Source organism: Cornus florida, unplaced genomic scaffold, assembly GCF_030987335.1.
Source record: "Cornus florida cultivar Cherokee Brave unplaced genomic scaffold, ASM3098733v1 CherokeeBrave_3.0.0_Hap2_Chr01, whole genome shotgun sequence".
NCBI lineage: Eukaryota > Viridiplantae > Streptophyta > Magnoliopsida > Cornales > Cornaceae > Cornus > Cornus florida.
Window position 1 is genome coordinate 112,187,482 of NW_026775571.1, and position 24,068 is coordinate 112,211,549.

The window sequence follows — 24,068 nt, forward strand, 5'->3', positions numbered from 1 at the left end:
TCCTCCATCAAAATTCAACTGATACCAATTTACAGTAAACTTTCGGTAAAGAAATGCCATGTGAAAGGGAAGAAAAGTTAATGCCATTATTTGTGATAAAGGATTCTAAAAAAATAGTATATATCGTCAGTGAAGAGCCACTGTGATGTATTGGTGAATTTGGATTTAACTTTGATATATTTGCATACCATATTTGTTCACATTAAATTTATAGAAATAAGCTAGCTCAAGGTAATATGTGACAGTTTGGCCGAGTGGTCTAAGGCGCCAGATTTAGGCTCTGGTCCGAAAGGGCGTGGGTTCAAATCCCACAGCTGTCAAAAATCATTTTTTCTCTTCCTCCAAACAACCCATTAATACCATTTTCTCTGCAGCCAAACAACCCTTTCTCCCCTTCCTCCAAACAACAACCTATACCATTTTTACTTGGCACACCCAAACAACCCCTTTTTTCCCCTTCCTCCAAACAACAACCTGTACCATTTTTACTTGGCACACCCAAACAACCCCTTAATACCATTTTCCATACAACCAAACGGCCCGCTATTGGAACTTCTGGAACCATTCAACAAGTGGAAGATCGACACTGAGTGCTTTTGGCCAGTGCTGCTTAGAGTGCGCCCATATGTATGGTCAAAACCGTGTTTTATTTATTTATTTGTTATTATTATTATCGAAAATTGGTCAAAAACGGTGTTTGACACCCTATACAAATTATATATTTTAATTATTTTATGGAGTTGTATTTTACTGGTGCACACTGCACACTGCACATGGTCCAATTTGGCATGGTTGCTAAATAAGAAGCCGACCGATTTCAATGATAAAAAAGATTGAAATCAAAATCAGAAACGTTGACACTTGGAACCCGGTTCCAAACCATGATTTTTTTTTTTTTTTTTTCTTTTTATATTTTCATTTTAACCTTTAAAAAAAAAAAAAAAAAAAAAAAAAAAAAAAAAAACAATAATTCACTATGAAGCACATAGATTAGGCCTATCAAAACAAATATAAGCTATACAACAAATGAGTAATAATAAATCTCTCGATCGATAAATAAAATATATTTGTGATTTAAAAGCAAATGTGTTATCATTAATATTTGTTGACTTTAAAACTAATTTTGATGATCACAAACCATTAATGATGTTTTAAGGGCTAATATTTGCTTTGAGAACATAGGTTCGCCATTTGAAGTTTAAAAAAGAAGTAGAAAACAAGAAAAGGCAAAACCAAGCTTCATTCCATGCAGCCAAGGGTAAAGGAAGACAAGTCATTCAATCCCAAGCTTCAAAAAGATGAAACACGGAGAAAAAAAATAATCAAGATCGGCGATTCAAATGGGGTAGATAGGTTTGGTGAATTCTTTAGATTTAAATGTCAAAGTAGTATATGGAATTCATGAAGCTCACATCCTAAGAACATACATCCATCATTTTATAATTATTTGATTCAAATAACATCATACATAGCTCCCAACATGACTTTGAAAACCTAGCACAAAAAAATAGAGAAGGAGGTTCACATTTAAGGACTTTCGGCCGACTGAATTAAGGCATCAGCCGGCTGACAGAGAAAATTGAGAGTTAGGTTTTGGCCAACAAACGTTTCGGCCGACCGAACATGAGGGTTCAGCCGATCGACAAGGGTTTTACGAAAAATAATTTTTATAATATATGCATCGGTAGACCGATTTAATACATCAGCCGACCAACAAGAAAAGGTCTCAAAAACAGAGAGTTGAGTTCTTAAACCCATCGTTTCGGCCGATCAAAGATACTCCATCAGCCGACCAACACAGAGTCAAAATCAAACGGCTACCTACAAACTTGGACTATGCACACCTCATCTCTAACAGCTATATTGTGTTCCTCTCTCTATAAATAGAGGTTGCAGCTTGTTATAAATGCACAACTATTGAAGAGCATTCTAGAGATTATTCAAGAGCATTCAAGTTCTTATTTGTTCATTTACTCCATATCTCTTACTTTCTCGTATCATCTTAGAGATTTGAGCTTCATTTGATTCATATATCTACTCTAGTTGTGAGCTTACATTTATACATCTATCTTAAGATAAATTCTACCTTGTATTTCAAATATATACATTGCTACAAACTTGTAAGGGTTGATGTGACCCAAAAGAAGCGTAGGAGAAAGGTGTTCTCCTAACAAGAAAGAGAAGCAAAGATTTGTTTCATGTGAATGTTTGCTCTCCACCATTAAGGAGAAGCTCTAGTGGATTGGAAAGTCTCAAGAGGGATCTTAAGCCGTGGAGTAGGAGTTTTCAAGCCTCACTAAAATCTCCAAGTCATTGTTTACAATTTCTTTCCCTATCTCTCTTACATTTATGCTTTGAATTGCTTGTCTACCTTAATTGATTATTCCATAATTGTTAATTGGAATTTATAGTTGCAAAATTAAGAAAATTGGCTATTGACTCTATTCACCTCCTCTCTAGAATCAATTAGTGTTTAACAATATTTTTTTGTGTGTAACAAATATGAAATTTAGAAATAAAAAATCATTTAAAAGTAGTCTTATCTTTGTGTGTAATCTAAAAAATATGTATTGTTGTGTACTTATTATTGTTTTATTAATATTGTAATATATATATATAGTTTACGATTTGGCTCGGTTCTAAAGGACTTGGAATCGGAACCATGGAATCGGAATCAAGATCAAAATCGTAAATTAATGGTTCCTCGTTTTAAAATTAAAACTAAAATTGAACCATAAAAGAATCAAATCGAATCGACATTTCACTGCAATGATTTTTTTTTCACCCCTAACATTTACACTCCAATTTTGCATGTTGTTTTGGCATTGTTTGGATGTTTATGAAGCACTTTTGCATTTTAGAGCTGTCAAATCCATAAATTTTAATGATAATTATAAAGTTGTGCTTTATAACCTAACCAGACGACATTGGTCACTAATTATTCTGCATTTTGGGTTTTCATTATTAGTTACAAAATGCAAGATAATAAGAACAAACGATAATTATGAATTAATAGAAGTGAACAATTTTTCTGCATATCTATAAAACTAAAACCTTCAATGAGAACACTTAGCTAAAAATTTCAAAATTTTCATCGAGGTGAATGTATGTTGTGTGATTTTGTATAGTATGACTGTATGACATGATTTAAATATGTGTAATCTTATATTGTAATGGAATTTTGAGAAGTTTAGCTAACTTTTTTTATTTTGGTCAAGAAATACAATTACATACATTTTTCTCTTACCAAGACTTGGACCTTCATAATTGAATTCATTGCAAGTGCAATGTAGGTTTTTTATTTGTTTCAGTTTTCGGGAAAAAGAAATCTAGGTCTTTTATTTTTTATGGGTACCCTCTGGCAATTTAACTTTACTTTGCAGCGTTTGTTCATGTAATAAAATTATATCAATTAAAATAGATTCTAAGGTTAATTGCACTTGACGCTCATGTGATATGTTTAGCGGGCATATTGACCCCTCATGTACACAAAACACTTTTTACTTTTAAAATTGTGCAAATCGGTAAAGGAGTATAAGACATCCTCCCTCCCTCTCTCTCTCTCTCTCTCTCTCTCTCAGCCTCAGCGGGTGAAGTAAGGAATCGCCACAATAGTGGTCGCTATGACCGTTGCAGTGGCGGTGAAGATGGTGACTTTGTAAATTTAGGAATCTAAACATGAGTTGGTAATTTCCGAAGGAGAAAAAGACAAAAGGGACGTATTATAATTACTTTAGATTTGAGGTAATGTTTTTGCCTAATTACTAAATTATAAAAGTGTTTATAGCACAATTTTAAAAATAAAAAATACAAAAATGTTCTCATAATATATGAGTCTTGTACTAAATCTTAGATTCTATTATCTTTTTTCTGATATGAAATTATTACACTATATTTGATTACTACATTGAAAAAAAAATAATAATAATAAAATAAGATTACTACATGAATTTTTCTAGAACTACTTCGTATATTCTTTCTTTTTTTTTTTTTAGTTAAAAACTACTTCGTATATTCGATAAGTAGTAAGTGCATGAATTTTAGAAGATCATGTTCGCATTATTCCAAAGCTTATAAGGTCCAACAAAATTAACCCGTTTTTAATGGTTAACCGGGTTCAAAATACAACTCTTTTTTTAACAACCCTTCAGAAATCGTCTCTCTCTCTCTCTCTGTAATTTCCAGCAAAATCTCCATCATTCTGCTCCGCTAATCCGCCGCCAGCCACCTCCTCCAACCCCATTCCCAAACCTAAAGTTTAAATGTGTCCCTCACACACTAACCGTCTGAAGCGTCTGATTATAGCAAGTTGCAAGAGAAGGAAAAAGAAAACCGGAACGGAAGGTGAATAATCAAGCTAAGGCTTTGTTTTGCGGGAACAGAGGTCTTCGACTTTAATATCAGGTAATATATATGGAGATCTCTCTCTTTCACGGTGTGTCTATATGTATCTTATATACATAGTCGCACACTGTCCAGTAAACCCCCACTCTCCCTCTAAATATAAATTTATATATTATATGAGTTGGTGTAACCCATTAGAAAAGGGATTTGATTCGATTTACGTTGTCAATTAAAAAATAAAAATTAAAAGGAACGATCACTTTATTTAGTTTTACAAACGAATTAGAGTTCCTTTATTATTATTAAAATGAATTAAAGTTATTTTGTATCCCCAAATAAATTAGAGTTCAATTGGTCATTTTTGTTGCCATATAAAGTGCCACCCGAACAATCTATTCATACCAGGCACTTTCCATGCAGCCAAACAGCCCCTTCTAAGAGCAATCGACATTCAGAAGGTGGGATTAACTGGGCCCCAACTCAATAATTGAAATCTACAAGAGGTGGTGGCGGGCTAAAGTTTCTTTCCCACACATAGTTTTGTTGCCGAGTACAACTCCAAAACTCAGAAGACTTCTCATCTTTTTGGCCGTTATGAGCCAACTTGCATTATGGTCTCTTCCCATTGTTAAAAGCGCGTTTGGGACCAATCACAGATCACTCGCCAAAAAAACAAAAAAAAACCCATCTATCATTGATTATTTGATCAGTTACAGAAATGCAAAATTTATAGCTAACTTTTTTCATTATGTCTGTCAAATTAAAATTTTAATGAGAATTTTTTATATTAAAAATATTCAAGTTTGTCGAGGTGAAGTAATTTTGAGTGATATGTTAAAAAATGTGATCAAGTTGTGCGATTTTTGGATATTTTTAGCTATTCAAGCGTCACTAATCACTGTATTTACCATACACAAAGTTTGGATTTTTTAAAAATGTGGTTTGGGTACATGTGTCATTAGGTAATATACTAGAGTTTAGTGGGTAGGCCACGTTTTGGATATGCTCGACTCTTCTGGCAGTGGAGACTCGCCTGGCCAACTTGTTTCCTCAATTTGGATTTAAGCTTAGAGTCAATATTTTTTTTCCCGGAAAGTAAGCTTAGAGTCAATATTAGATTGTTTGTTAAGGTTCAAAGAATCACATTCTTCTTCATTGCTTTGATGGGTATTTGACCCTTTTGTCAGATTTGATTTGTGAAAGACTTTCTTTTAAGGTTTATGGAAGCAAAGATTGAATTTTTTATGTGAGTTCTTCATTTGGTTCAAACATAAAATCAGAGTATCAGTTGTTTCTATAACTGCAATGGCATTTAAGAAAGTTGGTTTTATTGTTGCTGTGGTTTGTTCTGTCCTAGTGGGAGTTGTGTCTGCCGAGCCAAGGTTGGAAGTTGAAATTGAGGCCTTGAAAGCATTCAAGAACTCGATCGCCAATGACCCACTTGGAGCTCTTGTGGACTGGACTGATGCCAAACATCACTGCAACTGGTCTGGAATTGCATGTGATCCTTCCTCAAATCATGTCATTTCAATTTCTCTGGCCGAAATGCAGCTCAAAGGTGCAATTTCTCCATTCCTCGGAAACATTACCAGCCTCCAGGTTCTTGATTTATCTTTAAATTCTTTCATAGGACACATTCCACCTCAGCTTGGGCTTTGCTCACAGCTTTTGGATCTAATCCTTCATGAAAATTTTCTTTCCGGTCCAATTCCACCAGAGCTAGGAAACCTTAGAAATTTGCAGCAACTAGTCTTGGTAAGTAATTTCTTGAAAGGAACCATACCTGATAGAATATGCAACTGCACGGCCTTGCTTGCACTCGGTCTCAACTTCAACAATCTTACTGGTACAATCCCATCTAACATAGGAAATTTGGTTGATCTTCAAATTTTTCTTGCTTATGATAACAGCTTGGTTGGTTCTATACCTCCTTCCATTGGTAGGTTGAAAGCCATGCAAGCATTTGACCTGAGTGAAAACCATTTGTCAGGAGTAATACCTCCACAGATAGGGAATTTGTCAAACTTAGAAATTCTTCAGCTGCATTTGAATTTCATAGGTGGCAAAATCCCATCTGAACTTGGTCATTGTAAGAAGCTTTCAATTCTAAACATTTATACCAATAAATTCACTGGAGGCATTCCTCCTGAGCTTGGAAATTTGGCTAACTTAGAAGTCTTAAGGTTACACAGGAACAGGTTGAATTCCACAGTCCCAGTCTCCTTGTTCCAAGCTAAATCAATAACCATTTTAAGACTCTCAGAGAATGAGTTAGCTGGAACTATACCATCTGAAATTGGGACTTTGAGATCATTACAATATTTGGCCCTTCATTCAAATAGGTTCACTGGGAAGATCCCTTCGTCTTTGACAAACTTGACAAATGTAACATATTTGTCCATAAGCTCCAATCTCCTCACAGGGTCACTTCCATCAAATATTGGATCTCTGTATAATTTGATGAACCTAACCCTGCACGATAACTTTCTTGAGGGGTCTATTCCATCCAGTATCACCAATTGTACACGTCTTGTTACTATCAGTTTAGCATATAACAGACTGACTGGGGAAATTCCTAGGGGCTTGGGGCAGTTGCCAAATCTGACGTTCCTATCTGTTGGGGTAAATAAGATGTCTGGTGAAATTCCAGACGACCTCTTCAATTGCTCAAATCTTTACAGACTAGACTTGGCCGTCAACAATTTTAGTGGATCATTGAAACCAAGTATGGATAAACTCTTTAATCTCCAAATGTTGCGACTTTTTTCAAATTCATTTACCGGGCCTATCCCAAGAGAGATTGGAAACCTTAGTCGTTTGTTGTCCCTAGAACTTGATAGAAATAGTTTTTCAGGCCTAGTTCCTCCTGAACTTTCAAAACTCTCTCTCCTGCAAGGGCTTTTTCTGCAATTCAATACGCTGGAAGGCACAATTCCTGAAAAGATTTTTGAGTTGAAACAATTGACTTATCTTCAGCTGCAGCATAATAGGTTCACCGGCCCCATCCCACAAGCTGTCTCAAAACTTGAGTTGCTTTCATATTTGGACCTCAGTGGCAACAAGCTCAATGGATCAATCCCAAAGAGCATGGCACGGCTTCACCAATTGATGGTTTTGGATCTCTCACACAATCGTCTCAGTGGATCTATTCCAGGGTCAGTGATTGCAAATATGAAAAATTTGCAGATATATCTGAATCTTTCCTACAATTCCTTGAGCAGCACAATTCCGGTAGAGCTTGGCATGTTGGAGATGGTACAAGCCATTGACATCTCTAACAATAATCTATCAGGTAACATTTCTAGAAAAATTGAAGGCTGCAGAAATTTGTTTTCTCTTGATTTGTCAGGGAACAACCTTTCTGGTCCAATTCCTGTTGAAACTTTTACTCGGATTGCTATGCTGACGAGTTTGAACCTGTCAAGAAATCAGTTAGATGGTCCCATTCCTGAAAATTTGGCAAATCTAATGCAACTAAACTCCCTCGATCTTTCTCATAACAAGTTCAATGGCAGCATCCCTGAGAGGTTTGCCAATCTTTCAACCTTGAAACATCTCAACCTTTCCTTCAATAAACTTGAGGGCCGCGTTCCAGGAACTGGCATTTTCAGGAACTTAAGTGCATCTAGTTTGCTAGGAAACTCGGGCCTCTGTGGAACAAAAAATTTCGACCCTTGCAAGAAGAACCGGTTATCCAAGAAGATTGTACTAATTCTTGTGGTACTTGGTTTTGCTTCTCTACTTCTAGTTCTAGTTTTGGCATTTTTGGTACGTGAGCGATACATCAGAAAGCAAAAAACAGAAGCAGAAGACTCTGAGAAACTAGAACCAGATTACACTTCAGCATTGACCCTCAAGAGGTTCGATCAAAAGGATTTGGAACAAGCTACCGACTTCTTTAGCGAAGAAAATATTATTGGAGCCAGCAGCTTGAGCACTGTATACAAGGGTAGATTGGAAGATGGGCAGATTGTTGCAGTAAAGAAATTGAATTTACATCAGTTTCCAGCTGAGTCTGATAAGAGCTTTTACAGAGAAGCCAAGACCCTGAGCCAACTGAGGCACAGGAATCTAGTGAAGGTATTGGGCTACGCATGGGAAAGTAGGAAATTGAAGGCTTTGGTTTTGGTATACATGGAAAATGGTAACTTGGAGACCATTATACATGATCCTTGGGTGGATCGTTCAAGATGGACACTGTCCAAGAGAATTGATGTTTTAGTTTCTATTGCAAGTGGAATGGTTTACTTGCATTCAGGTTATGATTTCCCCATAGTTCATTGTGACTTGAAGCCTTCTAACATTCTTTTGGATGGAGAATGGGAGGCTCGTGTGAGCGATTTTGGGACAGCTCGAGTGCTGGGTATTCATCTCCAGGATGGAAGCAGCCTCTCTTCTACATCAGGATTCGAAGGCACTATTGGCTACATGGCACCAGGTAACATTTAACTGTGTAATCTGCATTATGAAGTTCATCTATATGAGTTTACGTGTTTACTGAGTTATCTAAACAGTGCTAATTAATAACATAGTTGCAACTAGTCCTGATATGAGAGGAAATTTTGCATTTCACATATCCTAGATTAAATTTAAAATTGGGATACTGCTTCTTGAATAGTTTTCAAGCACACTGTCTGTGCTTTTTCCTTGAAAAAAAAAAACCATGCATTTCACCCTCATCCTTAAGTTGGACTTCTTATAAAATTTGATTATAGATACATTTCAGTTTTTTAAGTATAATTGGAAAATATGTACTATATTTCACATCAAAAATTTTCAATTGAAATGATCAAATGTAGATAGGCAAGTCATGGTTCACTTTACAATTCTGTTGTAACAATGTGGTTGCTTTAATTCTTGGTTCTTACTCCACTGATATTTTGATCAGAATTTGCATATATGAGGAAGGTTACAACTGAAGTCGATGTGTTCAGCTTCGGGATAATAGTAATGGAGTTCCTGACAAAGCGAAGACCGACAGGACTTGCAGAAGAGAATGAATTGCCAATCACTTTGCCTCAACTTGTGGAGAAAGCCCTTGCAGATGGAATCAAAAGTATGCTTCAAGTTGTAGACCCTGATCTAGTAGCTTCAAATTACTCCGAGCAGGATGTAATGAAGGAGCTCCTTAACTTGGCCTTGTCATGCACCTGTCCTGATCCCGAGGACCGACCCAACATGGATGAAGTGCTGTCTTCCCTTTTGAAGCTAAGCAAGATCAAGATGGCGTCAGCGTCATGACTGCATATGTTTTCCTCACTCAAGCTTATGGCATGAGATGATCAGTTCAGAAGCCAAAGAGCATGAAAACTTTTAATTATCAGTCAGCTACTGCCATTTTCATTGGCTGAATAATGTGCTTGTAATTTTGTTTAAATTTTAGTGATTTGGTAATTTGAAAATGTTATTAGTCCATTTAAAAGAAGAAGAAAAAAAGTTTCCAACTCCTGGAGCATTCATCCATAATGCTTATGACTACGATAAATTCGATCTCTAAAATATCTAATGCCATCATATATATGTACTCTTGGAAATTTCCGTCTGCTGTTAACATTCACCTTCAACAGAGTTGGAATTTCCCAGACTCCATTTTCGGTTGATGCTTTTGCTTTCTAGCTGTGGTTCGTAGTTGAAGTCTTTTTTGAGCTATAGTGTACCTTTTTATAGCTGCTGTTTTGTTTTTTCTTGTGGTTCAGTGGCTGAGAACTTCTTCTGAACGGGAGAGGATTGTGTGATTTTGTTTTGAAAATTGACAGAAAAGAGGTTTTAATAACTAGTCCTGTGTTTTTTAAAATGTGTCTGTTAGTCTATAAAATTAAAAAAAAAAAAAAAAAAAAAAAAAAAAAAGTATAAATAAGCTAGCAGATTTTTTTTTTTTTTTTTTTTTTTTTTTTTTTTGGTGACAAAGACTAAATATGAAAATCCAATTTTACCCTTTTGATTTTCATTTTGCTCCCCACTTTTTTTACCCTTTTTGATTCCCATTTTACCCCTCCTCCCTCTCTCTCCCTCTCTCTCTAGGGTTAGTCCTCCTTCCGGCGCTTGTGTTGCCACTGAGCAAAGTCATACTGCAAAATTTACCATGATCTTACAACTAGCTACTTCTGACTCATCATGGATCTTCAATCTCCTCATTCTTATATATATATTGCTTCAAAGCCACGCTCATGGGAAGAAAATCTTTTTGAATTGTTTTGTTCTAGCCGGATTCTATAAGAAGGTGGAAACCGAAGCGATGGTCAGCATTAGAGATCAGATTCTTAAGGAATAGAGAAGCTTAGCAGACAACTGTTAGCAATCATTTCATTCATTCTCTCTATATAGGTCAATACATGTCTCTCCATTCTGCGACTGTAGTCTTGGTCGGTCGGATATACATGTATGTATGTATTGATTATATAGTTTATATTTTTTTAGTTAAATAAATAAATTATTTATTTGGTTATGGATTTAATATTGAAAGAAAATAAATATATTTGTGGCCGGTGATGTGATATTGATATTTGCTACTCTTGATTGGGTTCCTCCTGAATCCATCTGATGATTTTTTATCCACCAAGATCTCTGAGGCCTCTTTTTCGATTTTTTTTTTTCCTATATCAATTTCTTTTTTAAAAACAATTATTTTGTGGTTTGTAATATATATATATGGGAATGTATAAAAATTCAACAGATCTTGGTTCTGGCATAATCCATGATAATTGAAATAAATAATAATTACAAATATTATATTAAAAATTATTTAGAAAATTCATGTTAATTGTCCAACACAGAATGATGCGAGGCACAAACAATTATTTGGCTAGAATTGTTTATCTCAACCAATGGCGATCACAAGATTTCCTTCTTATTCGTCCAGATGGTGTAGTTGCCATTGATTGTAAGTTGAATGCACAGTAGTTGATATATTTATATATATATATATATATATATTAGAAAGCTAATCACAATTTTACACAAATAAAACAAAATGGTCATTTTACATGGCCGGTATCTATAGTTATTAATTTATTCAACCGAAGTGAGGGTATTATCATCATTTTATACCGACCTATTTGCACCAAATTAATAATATAAGGATGTTTTATACCACAAAAGAATCTTTTTGCAGTTAATCCTTTTACAAAATTAACAAATGGAAAGAGAAAATAAATTAGAATTCAAAATTTTTTTTTTTTCCTATTAAAATGAATTAGAGTTCTTTTTTCCACCAAAATGAAGTAGAGTTCAATTGGTCATTTTTGTTGCCATAGTAACAGTGCACCCGAACAATCTATTGATACCACTTTCCATGCAGCCAAACGGTCCCTTCTCAGAGCCATTCAGACGGTGGATTAGGTGGGGACCGCCAAGTCAATACTTGGGCTAAAATCTCTCCCCCGCGCCAGGTACAACCCATTGCATAGTCTCCTCACACTGCAAAAGCGGGTTTGGCACACCTACTTGTACAATTTTTAACTTTTTAGTGGAAATTTTGCATCACTCATTTGTAGCGACCATTTGTACCGATCTTGATCTTATTAACAACAGATTTGCGTTTCAGACCAACCACATTGATCACTTATCAATTAACTACGCAAAACACACGCAGTTCTATTACTGATCATTTGATCAGTTACAGACATGCAATATTTATAGCAAACTGTTTTCCTTATATCTGTTGAATTAAATTTTTAATGAGAAAGTTTGACATTGAAAAAAAAAAAAAAAACCAGATTTACAGCGGTGAAGTAACTGTGAAAATTTGATAAAGTTGTGCAATTTTTGGTTCGATATGAAAGGTGGGTTGACTAGGTTTTAGATTTTTACACTTCATATTTTATAGCTATTCAAGCTTCACCAATCACTTATTTAGTTGGAGAATGTTCGAAATAAAAGAGAACGAGCTCAGACTGAACACAAAGTTCTGAAAATGCAAGAAATTCCTTCTCCACTTTCCCTCTCTAGAATTCTTACACCTCAACCCAAAAAAGATCCCCCTTCATTTCATTCCATCTCCTATTTATAGATATTTACAAGATATTTACAAGATATTTACTAATTGCTGGATCTGGGCCTATTCCTTCGTAAGCCTTAGTCACTTTTGATGGGCTTACTCTCGTTCGGCCCATATGGCAGTGTCCTTCTATGGGCTGGCCCAGCTGTACGGACTGAGTGCTATGTTTGCGAGGCGGATCTGGCCCATGTCATCCGAGGCCTCCTCAACTGCCCCCATAATTGCCCCTTATTTAATAAGGGGTAATTATTGATGGCGTCTCATCATGATGTTGACGGCTCGAGATAACCACGTGGGGGAGTGGACGGTCAGATCCAGCATCAATGTTCCGGGGCTCGAGGGATTTCTCGCCTTCCCGACGCTTCGGCCCTCGGGCCCCCTCGCCTTTATAATGCTCTAGAATTCCACTTCACTTCCCTTTACCGTCTCCATCATCAGCCAAGTCTCTCTCTTTTCTAGAACAGTGCTAAGCTTTCCTTGGTGAAATTCTTCAAGAGTCATTCTTCCAGCGATCTTGCAGTCCTCCGAGGTTAGTTTCGTTCTTTTTACTTTCGGCAGGCTTCCATTTACCCCCTTGTAGATTCTTCTATCACTTCCACCATGGTTGTAGATCTGGATGTTCTTCGTATGAGACTTAGACTTCCTGACAACATCGAAGTTAGGGTTTGCCCCCAAGACGTTAACATTACGACCGGCGCCGGCCTCCTGCCCGGCGAAGTCTTATTCACGAACCTTCAATTGAATGTTGTTAGGTTCCCTCTGCACCCTTTCTTTAGTTATGTTTTCAATAGATTGGGGATATCCCCTCTGCAGGTCAACCCCAACTTCTTTAGAATCATATCTGTTATGCTCTTGTTGATGCGTGACAGAAATCTGGACCTCGACCTCATAGACCTCCTTCTGTGCTATAAGGTGAGTAAGATCCGTATTAACGAGCCCTTCTACCACCTCTACCCGTTCGAGAAGATGTCCATATGTACTGACACAATAAAATCTGAAAAGGGTTGGAGGGATAGCATAGTGGGCATTAGTGGGGCTTGGTCTTCGCCGGCTGCAGAGGGTTACCCAATCCCGAGCGCCTTTGGTGTCTGCTCTGTCTCCTCCTATAAAAAATTCAAATCCCATAAACATGACTGCCCCTGTGAAACATGCGTTCCTCGTTTTTGCACTTACTTATGCCGCTCCTTGGGAATACCTTGTGATGACTTGAGCTATAGTGTTTGCAGGGATAGGAGTAACTACTTGAAGAGATACGTTCTGAACGATATTCCTTCCTGCTCAGATCTCCTCACTTTAGACAACCTCTTAGTGATCTCATCACTCGGCTACAACATGAGCAGACTTCAGATTCCCTCTTTTGGCAGGAGGAAAAATACTCCCCCAGCCACTCCTGCTGCTGGGGCGACCTCCTCTCCAGCGTCAGCTTCTTCTTCAGCCACCATATCTGACACTGTCCCGAGCGCAGTGGCTACTAACCCTGTTGCCAGCGCCCCTGCTGCCAACCAGAACGCGCCCTCCCCAGCTACCATAGCTCCTGCTGCTGCGGGGGGCGGTCGGGACAAAGAACGAGGCAAAAGGCCTCATCCTGACAGTGAAATCGATCCTGAGGAGGAGCCTCTCATTAGAAGGACCCGGGTCTCTGGGCCGGGTACTCTCTTGCACCGAGCGATCAGAGCTCCTTCTCCCTCTGGGCCTCCTGCAGCTGGTGGCTCTGCTTCTGCTTCAGGCCCCCCTTCTATCCCCAGCTTACCGCCATGGGCCCCTCGGTACACCCGAACGGATGGGACGTTCGTGAAACCGAACGAGACCATGCTGAAGGATGGCCAGACCGCTATGGCCTACTACAGGAGCATGTGGACTCCGAAGGACCTTGAGGCGGCAAAGGGCCTTTCCCAGAAGGACGTGTTCAGTCGCTTTCCCCAATCTGCTATGGAGGTGACTTTTATTTTCTAACTCATGAATTCTCTTATATTACTTGGTCTTGCCTTCGCCCGTTCTGACTATTGGTTTAACCGTTTTTATTGTGCACCTATGCAGACATTGTTCGGGATGATGGCCATGCAGAAGCAGGTGGAAATGGGGAACGCCAGGGCCCGAAAGTATTCTGATAGCCTGGAGGTGGCTAATAAAGAAAACGACCTCCTTGCCATGAAGAATACTGAGGTGCTGGTTCGGCTTGACAAAGCCGAGCAAGAGAGAGATGTCCTGAAGAAGGAGAATGATTCCCTTCAGGATGAGAAGGACGCCCTCCAGCTTGAGAAGAGCGTTTGGCAGACTGAGCGGGAATCAATTAGAGAAGAGAAGGCAGAACTCCAGCGCCTTCTAGCTGATGCACAGTCTGCTCGGATGGCTTTTGAAAAAAGAGCTCTGGACGAGCGTACCGCTCTGATCGACGTGATCAGCAGAGTGGGTGGTGGGATGCTGGCCCTTCACGCTCGGTTCTCCAGGGTTGGTGCTCTTCGGTATGCTCAAGGATTCCGGGAAGGTTTCGCCGACCGGGTTCCGGATGAGGGACAGACCAGCTCCACTCCGGATGAGGTAGACAAGGATCTGGGGATCGAACCTCTGGGGGTCTATGTCGACCCAGAACCCACCGAAGCGGAACGTATATTTGATGAGTGCCAGGACATCGCATCCTCAAGGATCATCACAGCTCCTCCTACCGCTCTGCCACTGACCGCTCCCCAATCGTCAATCGTGGTTCCTTCTATAGCCACTGCTGACGCTGAACCCCAGCCGAACGATTCAGTCATTCACCTTGATTCCCCACCTCATGAAGGTGAGGCGGCTGATGGGGCCGAGGAGGCGAGTCGGCACGACCAGGATGCTGTTGGTACTGAGGCGTCTACCTAGGGCTCCTTCGAATTCTTCTATTTCATATCTTCTTGTAATGATGGACATCTCTCTTTTGTAAACTCAATGTTCAATATTAATGAAATGACAGAACTCTTTTTCCCTATGTGTTGTGCTCTATTCAACTTGTCTTCAGTACATACATATCTTTTCTCTCTTTTTCTTTTATATTAGCTTTGCCGTGTGTTTGTTTACAGCAAGTGCCTGGCGCTCGGCTAGAATGCCACTTGCCACTTGGCTTTAAATTTTTAGCAAGTGTCTGGCGTTCGGCTTATAGTGCCAGCTGCCACTTATCTTGCTTAAGTGCCTGGCGCTCGGCTAGAATGCCACTTGTCACTTGGCTTTAAATTTTTAGCAAGTGTCTGGCGTTCGGCTTATAGTGCCAGCTGCCACTTATCTTGCTTAAGTGCCTGGCGCTCGGCTAGAATGCCACTTGCCACTTAGCTTTAAATTTTTAGCAAGTGTCTGGCGTTCGGCTTATAGTGCCAGCTGCCACTTATCTTGCTTAAGTGCCTGGCGCTCGGCTAGAATGCCACTTGCCACTTGGCTTTAAATTTTTAGCAAGTGTCTGGCGTTCGGCTTATAGTGCCAGCTGCCACTTATCTTGCTTAAGTGCCTGGCGCTCGGCTAGAATGCCACTTGCCACTTGGCTTTAAATTTTTAGCAAGTGTCTGGCGTTCGGCTTATAGTGCCAGCTGCCACTTATCTTGCTTAAGTGCCTGGCGCTCGGCTAGAATGCCACTTGCCACTTGGCTTTAAATTTTTATAGTAGACCGTTGGAAAAGAAAATTCTTTTTTTTGTAAATTCCAGTAACTTGCTCATTCATACGTATTTGATTGACAACAAATAACATCCAATTAAAGCCAGAACTTAGCTTCTATTGGTAGTACCTCTTCAGAGACGTGGCGTTCCAGGGCTTGCTGACCAACCTTCCCGCCATGGTTTCCAACGTATATGCCCCCTTGCCAATGACTTCCGCAATTCTGTATGGGCCTTCCCAGGGTGGCATCATTTTTTTGACCATCCCCACCTTTCTTTTCAGAACCAGATCGCCAGGGGCAAAATCCCTGTGTTTTACTCTCTTGTTGTGACTATTCGCCAGCACTTGCTGATACGATGCTAGCCTTATAGCCGCTGCGTCTCTCCTTTCGTCTATCATGTCGAGGTTCAATCTTAACATCTTGTCGTTCTGATCCCGACTCCATGCTAAGCTTCTGATAGTGGGGACTAAATGCTCAACCGGTATAACTGCTTCGGTACCATACGCCATTGCGAACGGGCTCTCCCCAGTCGGCCGCCTTGGGGTGGTTCTGTAAGCCCATAGAACGTTCGGGAGTTCATCCAACCACTTCCCCTTATGATCTTCCAGCTTCTTCTTAATGCAGGCGAAAATGGTTCTGTTTGTGATTTCTGCTTGTCCGTTGGCCTGAGGATGACTTACTGCAGCCAACTTCTGGTTGATTCCATACTCCTCCAGCAGCTTTCTTACTTGCCTGCTGTCGAGGTTTGTGCCATTGTCCATGACTATTGTTCTGGGAACACCGAAGCGGCAGATAATGTTGTTCCAGATAAATCGTCTCACCTGAGTCTGAGTCACGCTAGGATACGGTTCTGCCTCCACCCATTTAGTGAAATAATCCGTGGCCAGTAACACATACTTGTTCTGAGCTCTTGCAGTTGGCAGAGGACCGACCACATCCATCCCCCATTGCGCGAAAGGCCACGGCGAGGCCATTACGTGCAATTCCTCAGGTGGTTGGTGGATCAATGGTCCATATCGTTGGCACTTATCGCACCTTCGAGAGAACTCCTCCGCATCTCTTGACATGTTTGGCCAGAAATACCCTTGTGTCATTGCTTTATGCGCTAACGATCTTCCCCCAGAATGATTGCCACACACACCCTCATGAATAGCTCGCAATACCTGCTGCGACTCCGCGGGGGTGACACATTTCAAGTACGGGCCAGAATAGGACCTTCTGTACAGCTGGTTCCGCACGATGGCGTACTTGGCAGCATTCTTTTTGAGTTTCCTAGCTTCATCCCTTTGCATAGGCAAAACGCCATCTCGAATATAGGTAATGATTGGGTCAATCCAACTCGGTTCATACGGTATGACGTTGACTTGCCAAGGGTCAGAGTCCATCGGTTCTTCGAAAATGGACGGCTGGGTCACTATTCCTACTGGAATCACCCTCGCCAATGTTTCACCGCAACTCGAAGCACTGCATGCTAAACGGTCTGCATCTGCATTCTGTTCCCTCGGCAACTGTATGAATTCAATCTTTACAAAGTCCTTGGCTCTACGCAGAACGGCAGAACGATATGCCCCCATCATGTCATCCTTGGTTGCGTACTCACCATTTACCTGCCGAACAATCAGCTGCGAGTCACTATACACTGTCAAACTTTTGATCTGTAACTCTCTGGCCAACTTTAATCCATTTAGCAACGCCTCGTATTCCGCTTCATTATTGGTGGCTCGGAACTCAAGTCTGAGTGCTTGGCTCAAGGAAGTACCCTCTGGGGTTTGCAGTTTGATCCCAATCCCAGCCCCCATCTGGTTAGAGGAGCCATCCACAAAAAGTTTCCAGGAGCCGCTTCTAAGGTCCTCTTCCGTATCTTCGGCATCACATTCTAGTAGGAAATCGGCTACCGCTTGCCCTTTAACAGCTGTTCTCGGCTCATACGTTATGTCAAATGAACTCAACTCTATGGCCCACTTTGTCATTCTGCCCGAGAGCTCTGGCTTGTGCATGAGCGTTCTGATTGGGAAAGTTGTTAGAACAGCTATGGGGTGGGATTCGAAATAATGCCTCAACTTTCTTTTTGCATTTACAAGTGCAAGTACCACCCGTTCGGCCTTTGAGTATCTTTTTTCTGCCTCCATCAGTGTTTTGCTTACATAAAATACCGGGTATTGTACCCCTTCCTTGCAACGAATCAGAACGGCACTCGTCGCGACACCAGATACTCCAAGATATAGAAATAACTTTTCTTCCGGTTCTGGGGCTGACAGGACTGGTGGATTCTGCATATATTGCTTCAAATGAGTCAATGCCTGTCGTTGCTCATCCCCCCAGACCTGCCTTCCATGGCTCCGAATCGTGTCAAAGAATGGTTTGCAGTGGTCTGACAATTTTAAAATAAATCGACTTAATGCAGCTATTCGTCCTGTTAGGGCTTGCACCTCTCTGATCGTCTTTGGCTCGGCATTCTTAATCAAAGCCTCTGCTTGAGCCGGGCTAACTTCGATGCCCCTGCGGTTGACCACGTGTCCCAGAAACTGCCCGGAACTCACACCGAACGAGCACTTGGTCGGATTGAGCCTCATCCCATATCGCTTTAGTACATCAAATACCTCTTGCAGATGCTTCAGATGATCATCCTTTTTCCTACTCTTTACCACCATATCATCAATATAGGCTTCGACAATCTTACCCATTTGATTCTTAAAAACTTTGCTAACAAGTCGTTGATAAGTTGCTCCCGCATTCTTTAGCCCGAAAGGCATAACTTTGTAGCAGTATGTTCCTCGCTCGGTGACAAAAGAAGTTTTTTCTTCATCTGCGGGGTCCATAGGAATCTGATTATAACCTGAATATGCGTCCAGAAAGGTTAAACGCTCATACCCAGTGGTGGCATCCACCATTTGATCAATCTTAGGCAACGGGAAGCTGTCCTTCGGACAGGCTTTGTTCAAATTGGTGAAATCAATGCATACTCGCCATTTCTCATTTTTCTTCTGCACCACAACGACGTTGGACAACCACTCAGGGTAGTGCACTTCTCTGATAAATCCCGCATCAAGCAGCCTATCGACTTCTTCCGCTATGATCTGATTACGTTCTGGAGCAAATCTTCGCTGCTTCTGTTTCACTGGTTTGAAATTAGGATTGACATTCAGGGAATGACAGGATACGGAAGGACTAATTCCAGGCATGTCTAGGTGACTCCATGCAAATACGTCGACATTGTGGGACAAGAAATCTACTAGCTCTTGCTGCTCTTCTCTGGTCAGTCTTATACCTACTCTGGTAGTTCGTTCTGGCCTGGACTGATCGATCTGCACATCCAGAAGGGGCTCCTCGGTCAAGTCGGCTGACTCCTCCACCCTATTCTGCTCGAGCGGAGGTTCCTGTAATTGATATCTGGGGCTTGTCGAACGGACGGGCGCCTTTCCTTTCCCAGCATGCTTTAGTGTGACGGAATAACACTCTTTGGCTGCGACCTGATCCCCCCGAATGTCTATTACTTTATCTCCATCGAGCCCGAGGCACCTCATGACCTGATGCAGAGTTGAGGGTACACCTCGGACTCTGTGAATCCATCCTCTTCCCATCAGGAGATTATACGAGGGGTGAATTTCCACAACCACAAAAGTTTCCATAAGAGCTCGTTCTGCAGCTTGAACCTCTACTTCCACCATCCCGACGGGTTCCACCCTCTTCCCATCGAACCCTAATAAGGGATTTCCGGTGGGCTTGAGCCTCTCTGGTTTAATGTCGAGCCTGTTAAATGTGTCCCTCGGCATAACATTCGCACTGCTCCCAGGATCGATCAGAACTCTGCGCACCAAGCAATCTGCCACTGTCAAACTGACTACCAACGGGTCGTCATGAGGCAGTTGAACACGCTGCAGGTCTGTCCAGTCGAACTTTATCTGCATTGACGGGCTCTGCTGGTGTAGAGTGGTCACATTGCCGACCCTTTTCTTCATCTGCGCCTGCCGCAGGCGCACTCGGAGCAGCTCATCTGACTCTTCACTAGGCTCGGGTCGACCATGGATAGCATTGATTATACAAACTGGTTGCGAATTGTGGGAGCTTTGTTTATGACTCCTTTTTATTTATTCCACCGGTTGATTCTGCTCCATCGCCGAGCCTTGAACATAACTCGCAAACTCCCCTCTAGCTATCAACATCTCCACTTGCCTCCTCAGGTTCCTGCATTCGTTAGTCTGATGTCCGAAATCAGAATGAAAAGCACAATGTTTAGTTTGATCCCTCTGTTCGAGGGGTTGTCTAATTGGCAGTGGTGGATGAAACTTGTCCTTGTTCTCCTGATACAGCCTCGCCAGAGTGACCTTCAGCAAAGTAATCAACTCTTCCTCCCTGGACCTTTTTTCGGCCTTCCAAGTGGTCTGACGTTGCGGCTGAGCCTGCTTCTGCCTGATCTTTGCCTTGGACTTTTCCTCGGTCGACACAAGCGATGTTGTCCAAGCATTAGCTGCCTCCTCTTCTTCGAGGCGCACAAAGCCATCGGCTCTCTCATTGAGTTCATCCATGGTAGCCGGCGTGTTCACTACCAGACTGGTGTGAAACGGAGTTCCGCGTGTCATGGCTAACTTGAAGGCTTGAACTGCCGTAGAAGGGTGGCATTCGATCACCATACTCTTAGTGAGATTAAACCTGGTAAGAAAGGCCTGGAGACGTTCATCCTTGTGCTGCCGCATCGTGAACAGGCTCGAGATGTCCTTCGGCGGGCGTTTGTTCCCATAGTACTGGCTTATGAACCGATCGCACAGGTCCCTGAAACTGCCAATGGAGCTCCTAGGCAAGTTTTTGAACCAGCTGAGCGCCGGTCCGGCCAGGCTTGTAGGGAAACATTTGCACATTAAAGAGTCGTTTTCCTTATTCAGGGCCATTTTCAACTGGATATGATACACATGATCGATCGGATCGGTCGTTCCGTCAAACAGAATAAAGACTGGCATAGCAAACTTCCTTGGATGCGGCGCATTCAAGATCTCGTCGGTGAATGGTGAATCCACCGTCCGAGCTGCGGATCGGAGAGCTTCATTCTCTCTCTGGAGTCCAGCGGTAGCTCTGTGAGTTACGGTTCTGCCCTCCAAACCGTGATGAGTGACAGTAACCATGGAGGGCCGGTAAGACGGATCGAACGACCGTTCCTCTATGAACTCTCTTTGCCAAGGCGACGCTACTCGACGGCGATCAACCTCCATCACTTCCTCTCGGTCAAACCTTTCCCGCTGCGGATCAACGTGAGTCGATCCTTCGTGATCTTCAACTCGACGAACATTTGGCGGCAAATTGTCCATCATCCTTTCATCACGGTGGTGAGCTGACTGATTGTTCTCGTTCTGATCGCCTTGATGCGCGATATTGGATTGAACACCTCCTTCTCCGACCGGAGGTGGATGCGAAACCGCAGGTATTTGCCGATGTTGCAGTCCAGCTTTCAATTCTGCATTTTCTTTTCTGAGAGCTTCAATCAAGTTCATCAACTCTTCAAGCTTTGTTTGCTGGACAGCCTCCATCGGATTGGAGCTTTCACCTCTCATTATTCCCGAACGGAGTAAAGGCATTAATCTCAAGCTCGCGAGTAGATCTGAGCTTCGTGAGTAGGAATTTTTTAGATCTGGCTTCTAATTCTCCGAATTATACTCACTGTTTACGAGATCTGAATTGTCTGAACTCTAAATCCGTCAGATCCTGCCACAATCAAACAACTCGTAGATCTGAAGTCACTCCAAAGCTTCAAGAATTGTAATTCCTCCAGAGCAGGTCACAATCGCTCAGCTCTGGATTCAAATCCCAAAGATCGAGTCTCGATCAACCGAATTGGTTTGAATCCATTCGATATTCCTCATTGATCAACCAAACTTCCATGCGTTTCCCACAGATGGCGCCAATTGAAGATGCAAGAAATTCCTTCTCCACTTTCCCTCTCTAGAATTCTTACACCTCAACCCAAAAAAGATCCCCCTTCATTTCATTCCATCTCCTATTTATAGATATTTACAAGATATTTACAAGATATTTACTAATTGCTGGATCTGGGCCTATTCCTTCGTAAGCCTTGGTCACTTTTGATGGGCTTACTCTCGTTCGGCCCATATGGCAGTGTCCTTCTATGGGCTGGCCCAGCTGTACGGACTGAGTGCTATGTTTGCGAGGCGGATCTGGCCCATGTCATCCGAGGCCTCCTCAAGTTCAGAGTAAGATTTTAAAATTGTGGTTGGGGTAAATTTATCATTAGGTGACAAATAGGGTTTAATGCTAAGAAGGCAGGACACTTCTACAAAGGTATTGTGTTAGTATCGAACACTGACAATACTCGATTACTTCATGGATACCCTTAAACACATGTCTGCATTTCATAATTGTGTTCATAATTTAAAAATAATTTTTATTATTTCGGACACTTGGTCGTCACATCTTAAACACTTGGTCAACACATTTCGAATACTTAACCAACACATCTCACACTCTTTGTCTTGTTTAAGAGAAATACATTATAATAGTGAAAACAACATTGTTAACATATATTAAAGTGTCCAGCCTCTTTTTCTTTTAAAAAATTGATGTTAAACACATGCTATAAACTCATAGTATGTAATGGACAAAAGTATAACTACAATGACAAGATAGAATAGTAATATTATATATGATATTACATATTATTTTTTATATTTAAATAGCTTCATCTTCTAACTTGTGTAACTTTAATATAGAAATTATAAATTAATTATATTTCTATAGTTGTCTTACTCAATAGATTTATAAATGAAAACCTATATTTATAATTGGGATACTGCCGCTTGAATAGTTTTCAAGCACTCTGTCTGTGCTTTTTCCTTTAAAAAAAAACCATGCATTTCACCCTCATCCTTAAGTTGTACTTCTTATAAAATTTGGTTATAGATATATTTCAGTTTTTTTAAGTATAAATGGAAAATATGTATTATATTTCACATCAGAAATTTGCAATGGAAATGATCAAATGTAGATGGGCATGTCATGGTTCAATTTTACAATTCTGTTGTAACAATGTGGTTACTTAAATTCTTGGTTCTTACGCCACTGAAACATGTTCATATTTTGATCAGAATTTGCATATATGAGGAAGGTTACAACAAAAGTCGATGTGTTCAGGTTCGGGATAATAATAATGGAGTTCCTGACAAAGCGAAGGCCGACAGGACTTGCAGAAGAGGATGGATTGCCAATCACCTTGCCTCAACTTGTGGAGAAAACCCTTGCAGATGGAATCAGAAGTATGATTCAAGTTGTAGACTGATCTACGAGCTTCAAATTACTCCAAGGAGCAGGAAGTCCTGGAGGAGATCCTTAACTTGGCCTTGTCATGCACCTGTCCTGATCCTGAGGACCGACCCAACATGGATGAAGTGCTGTCTTCCCTTTTAAAGCTAAGCAAGAGCAAGATGGCGTCAATGTCATGACTATATATGCATTGAAGCTAATGGCATGAGATGTGTTCTGAAGGCAAAGAGCATGAAAACTTTTAATTGTCAATCAGCTGCTACCACCCTTCATTGGCTAAATAATGTGCTTGTAATTTTGTTTAAACTTTATTGATTTAGTAGTTTGCAAATGTTACCAGTCCAGGTTCCTTTTTGTTTTTGTTTTTTTTTTTTTTTTTGAAAAAAAAAAAGTTTCCAAGTCGTGTAGCATTCATCCATAGTGCTTATGAGTACGTTAAAATTCGATCTTTAAAATTTCTAATGCCATCAGATAGAGTCTTTTACATTCACCTTCAACAGAGTTGGAATTTGCCAGACTCCATTTTCAGTTGGTTCTTTAGCTTTCTGGCTGTGGTTCATAGTTGAAGTCTATCTTGAGCTGTGGTGCCTAGCTTCTGCTTGTGGTCCTGCTGCTTGACTGCTGATCTAGGGTTGCCTTGTAGCTCTGGTCTGTTCTCTGCTAAAAGCCTTGCTTCTTGGTGCTGCTTGTTTACAGTAGCATGTTGGTTAGATTAATTTGTTTGTTGCTTGTTTTAACCTTTTTGTAATCTTGTCTTTTTTCTTTCTAATAAAAATAAAATCCTCTGTAGTGACAATTTGCTATGATGAAGTTCTTCAAAAAATACTCTGCTGTTTTTGGGGATCCT

The 24,068-nt window shown here is 40.8% G+C and overlaps 1 protein-coding gene and 2 non-coding genes across 3 annotated transcripts; all 3 read left to right on the top strand.

The window, feature by feature from the left end:
• The first annotated feature begins 240 nt into the window (after nucleotides 1-240).
• On the top strand, nucleotides 241-320 carry TRNAL-UAG (transfer RNA leucine (anticodon UAG)). Its single transcript has one exon. It is a non-coding gene; the product is annotated as a tRNA-Leu (tRNA).
• A 4,542-nt stretch (nucleotides 321-4,862) lies between these two features.
• LOC132314270 (LRR receptor-like serine/threonine-protein kinase FLS2) lies at nucleotides 4,863-9,810 on the top strand. The gene is made up of 2 exons (XM_059813150.1): nucleotides 4,863-8,782; nucleotides 9,233-9,810. Exons 1-2 carry the CDS (start codon nucleotides 5,650-5,652, stop codon nucleotides 9,583-9,585), a joined length of 3,486 nt encoding a protein of 1,161 aa, XP_059669133.1. The 5' UTR covers nucleotides 4,863-5,649; the 3' UTR covers nucleotides 9,586-9,810.
• Nucleotides 9,811-10,824: 1,014 nt separating this feature from the next.
• Nucleotides 10,825-10,916, top strand: LOC132282523 (small nucleolar RNA SNORD24). The gene has a single exon (XR_009471790.1). It is a non-coding gene; the product is annotated as a small nucleolar RNA SNORD24 (small nucleolar RNA).
• Nucleotides 10,917-24,068: the final 13,152 nt, after the last annotated feature.

Bases quoted from the DNA above. Each gene is read 5' to 3' on its own strand.
- LOC132314270 (XM_059813150.1), top strand. From the start codon at position 5,650: ATGGCATTTAAGAAAGTTGGTTTTATTGTTGCTGTGGTTTGTTCTGTC. The intron at 8,783-9,232 runs GTAACATTTAAC...TATTTTGATCAG, and splicing joins TATTGGCTACATGGCACCAG to AATTTGCATATATGAGGAAG.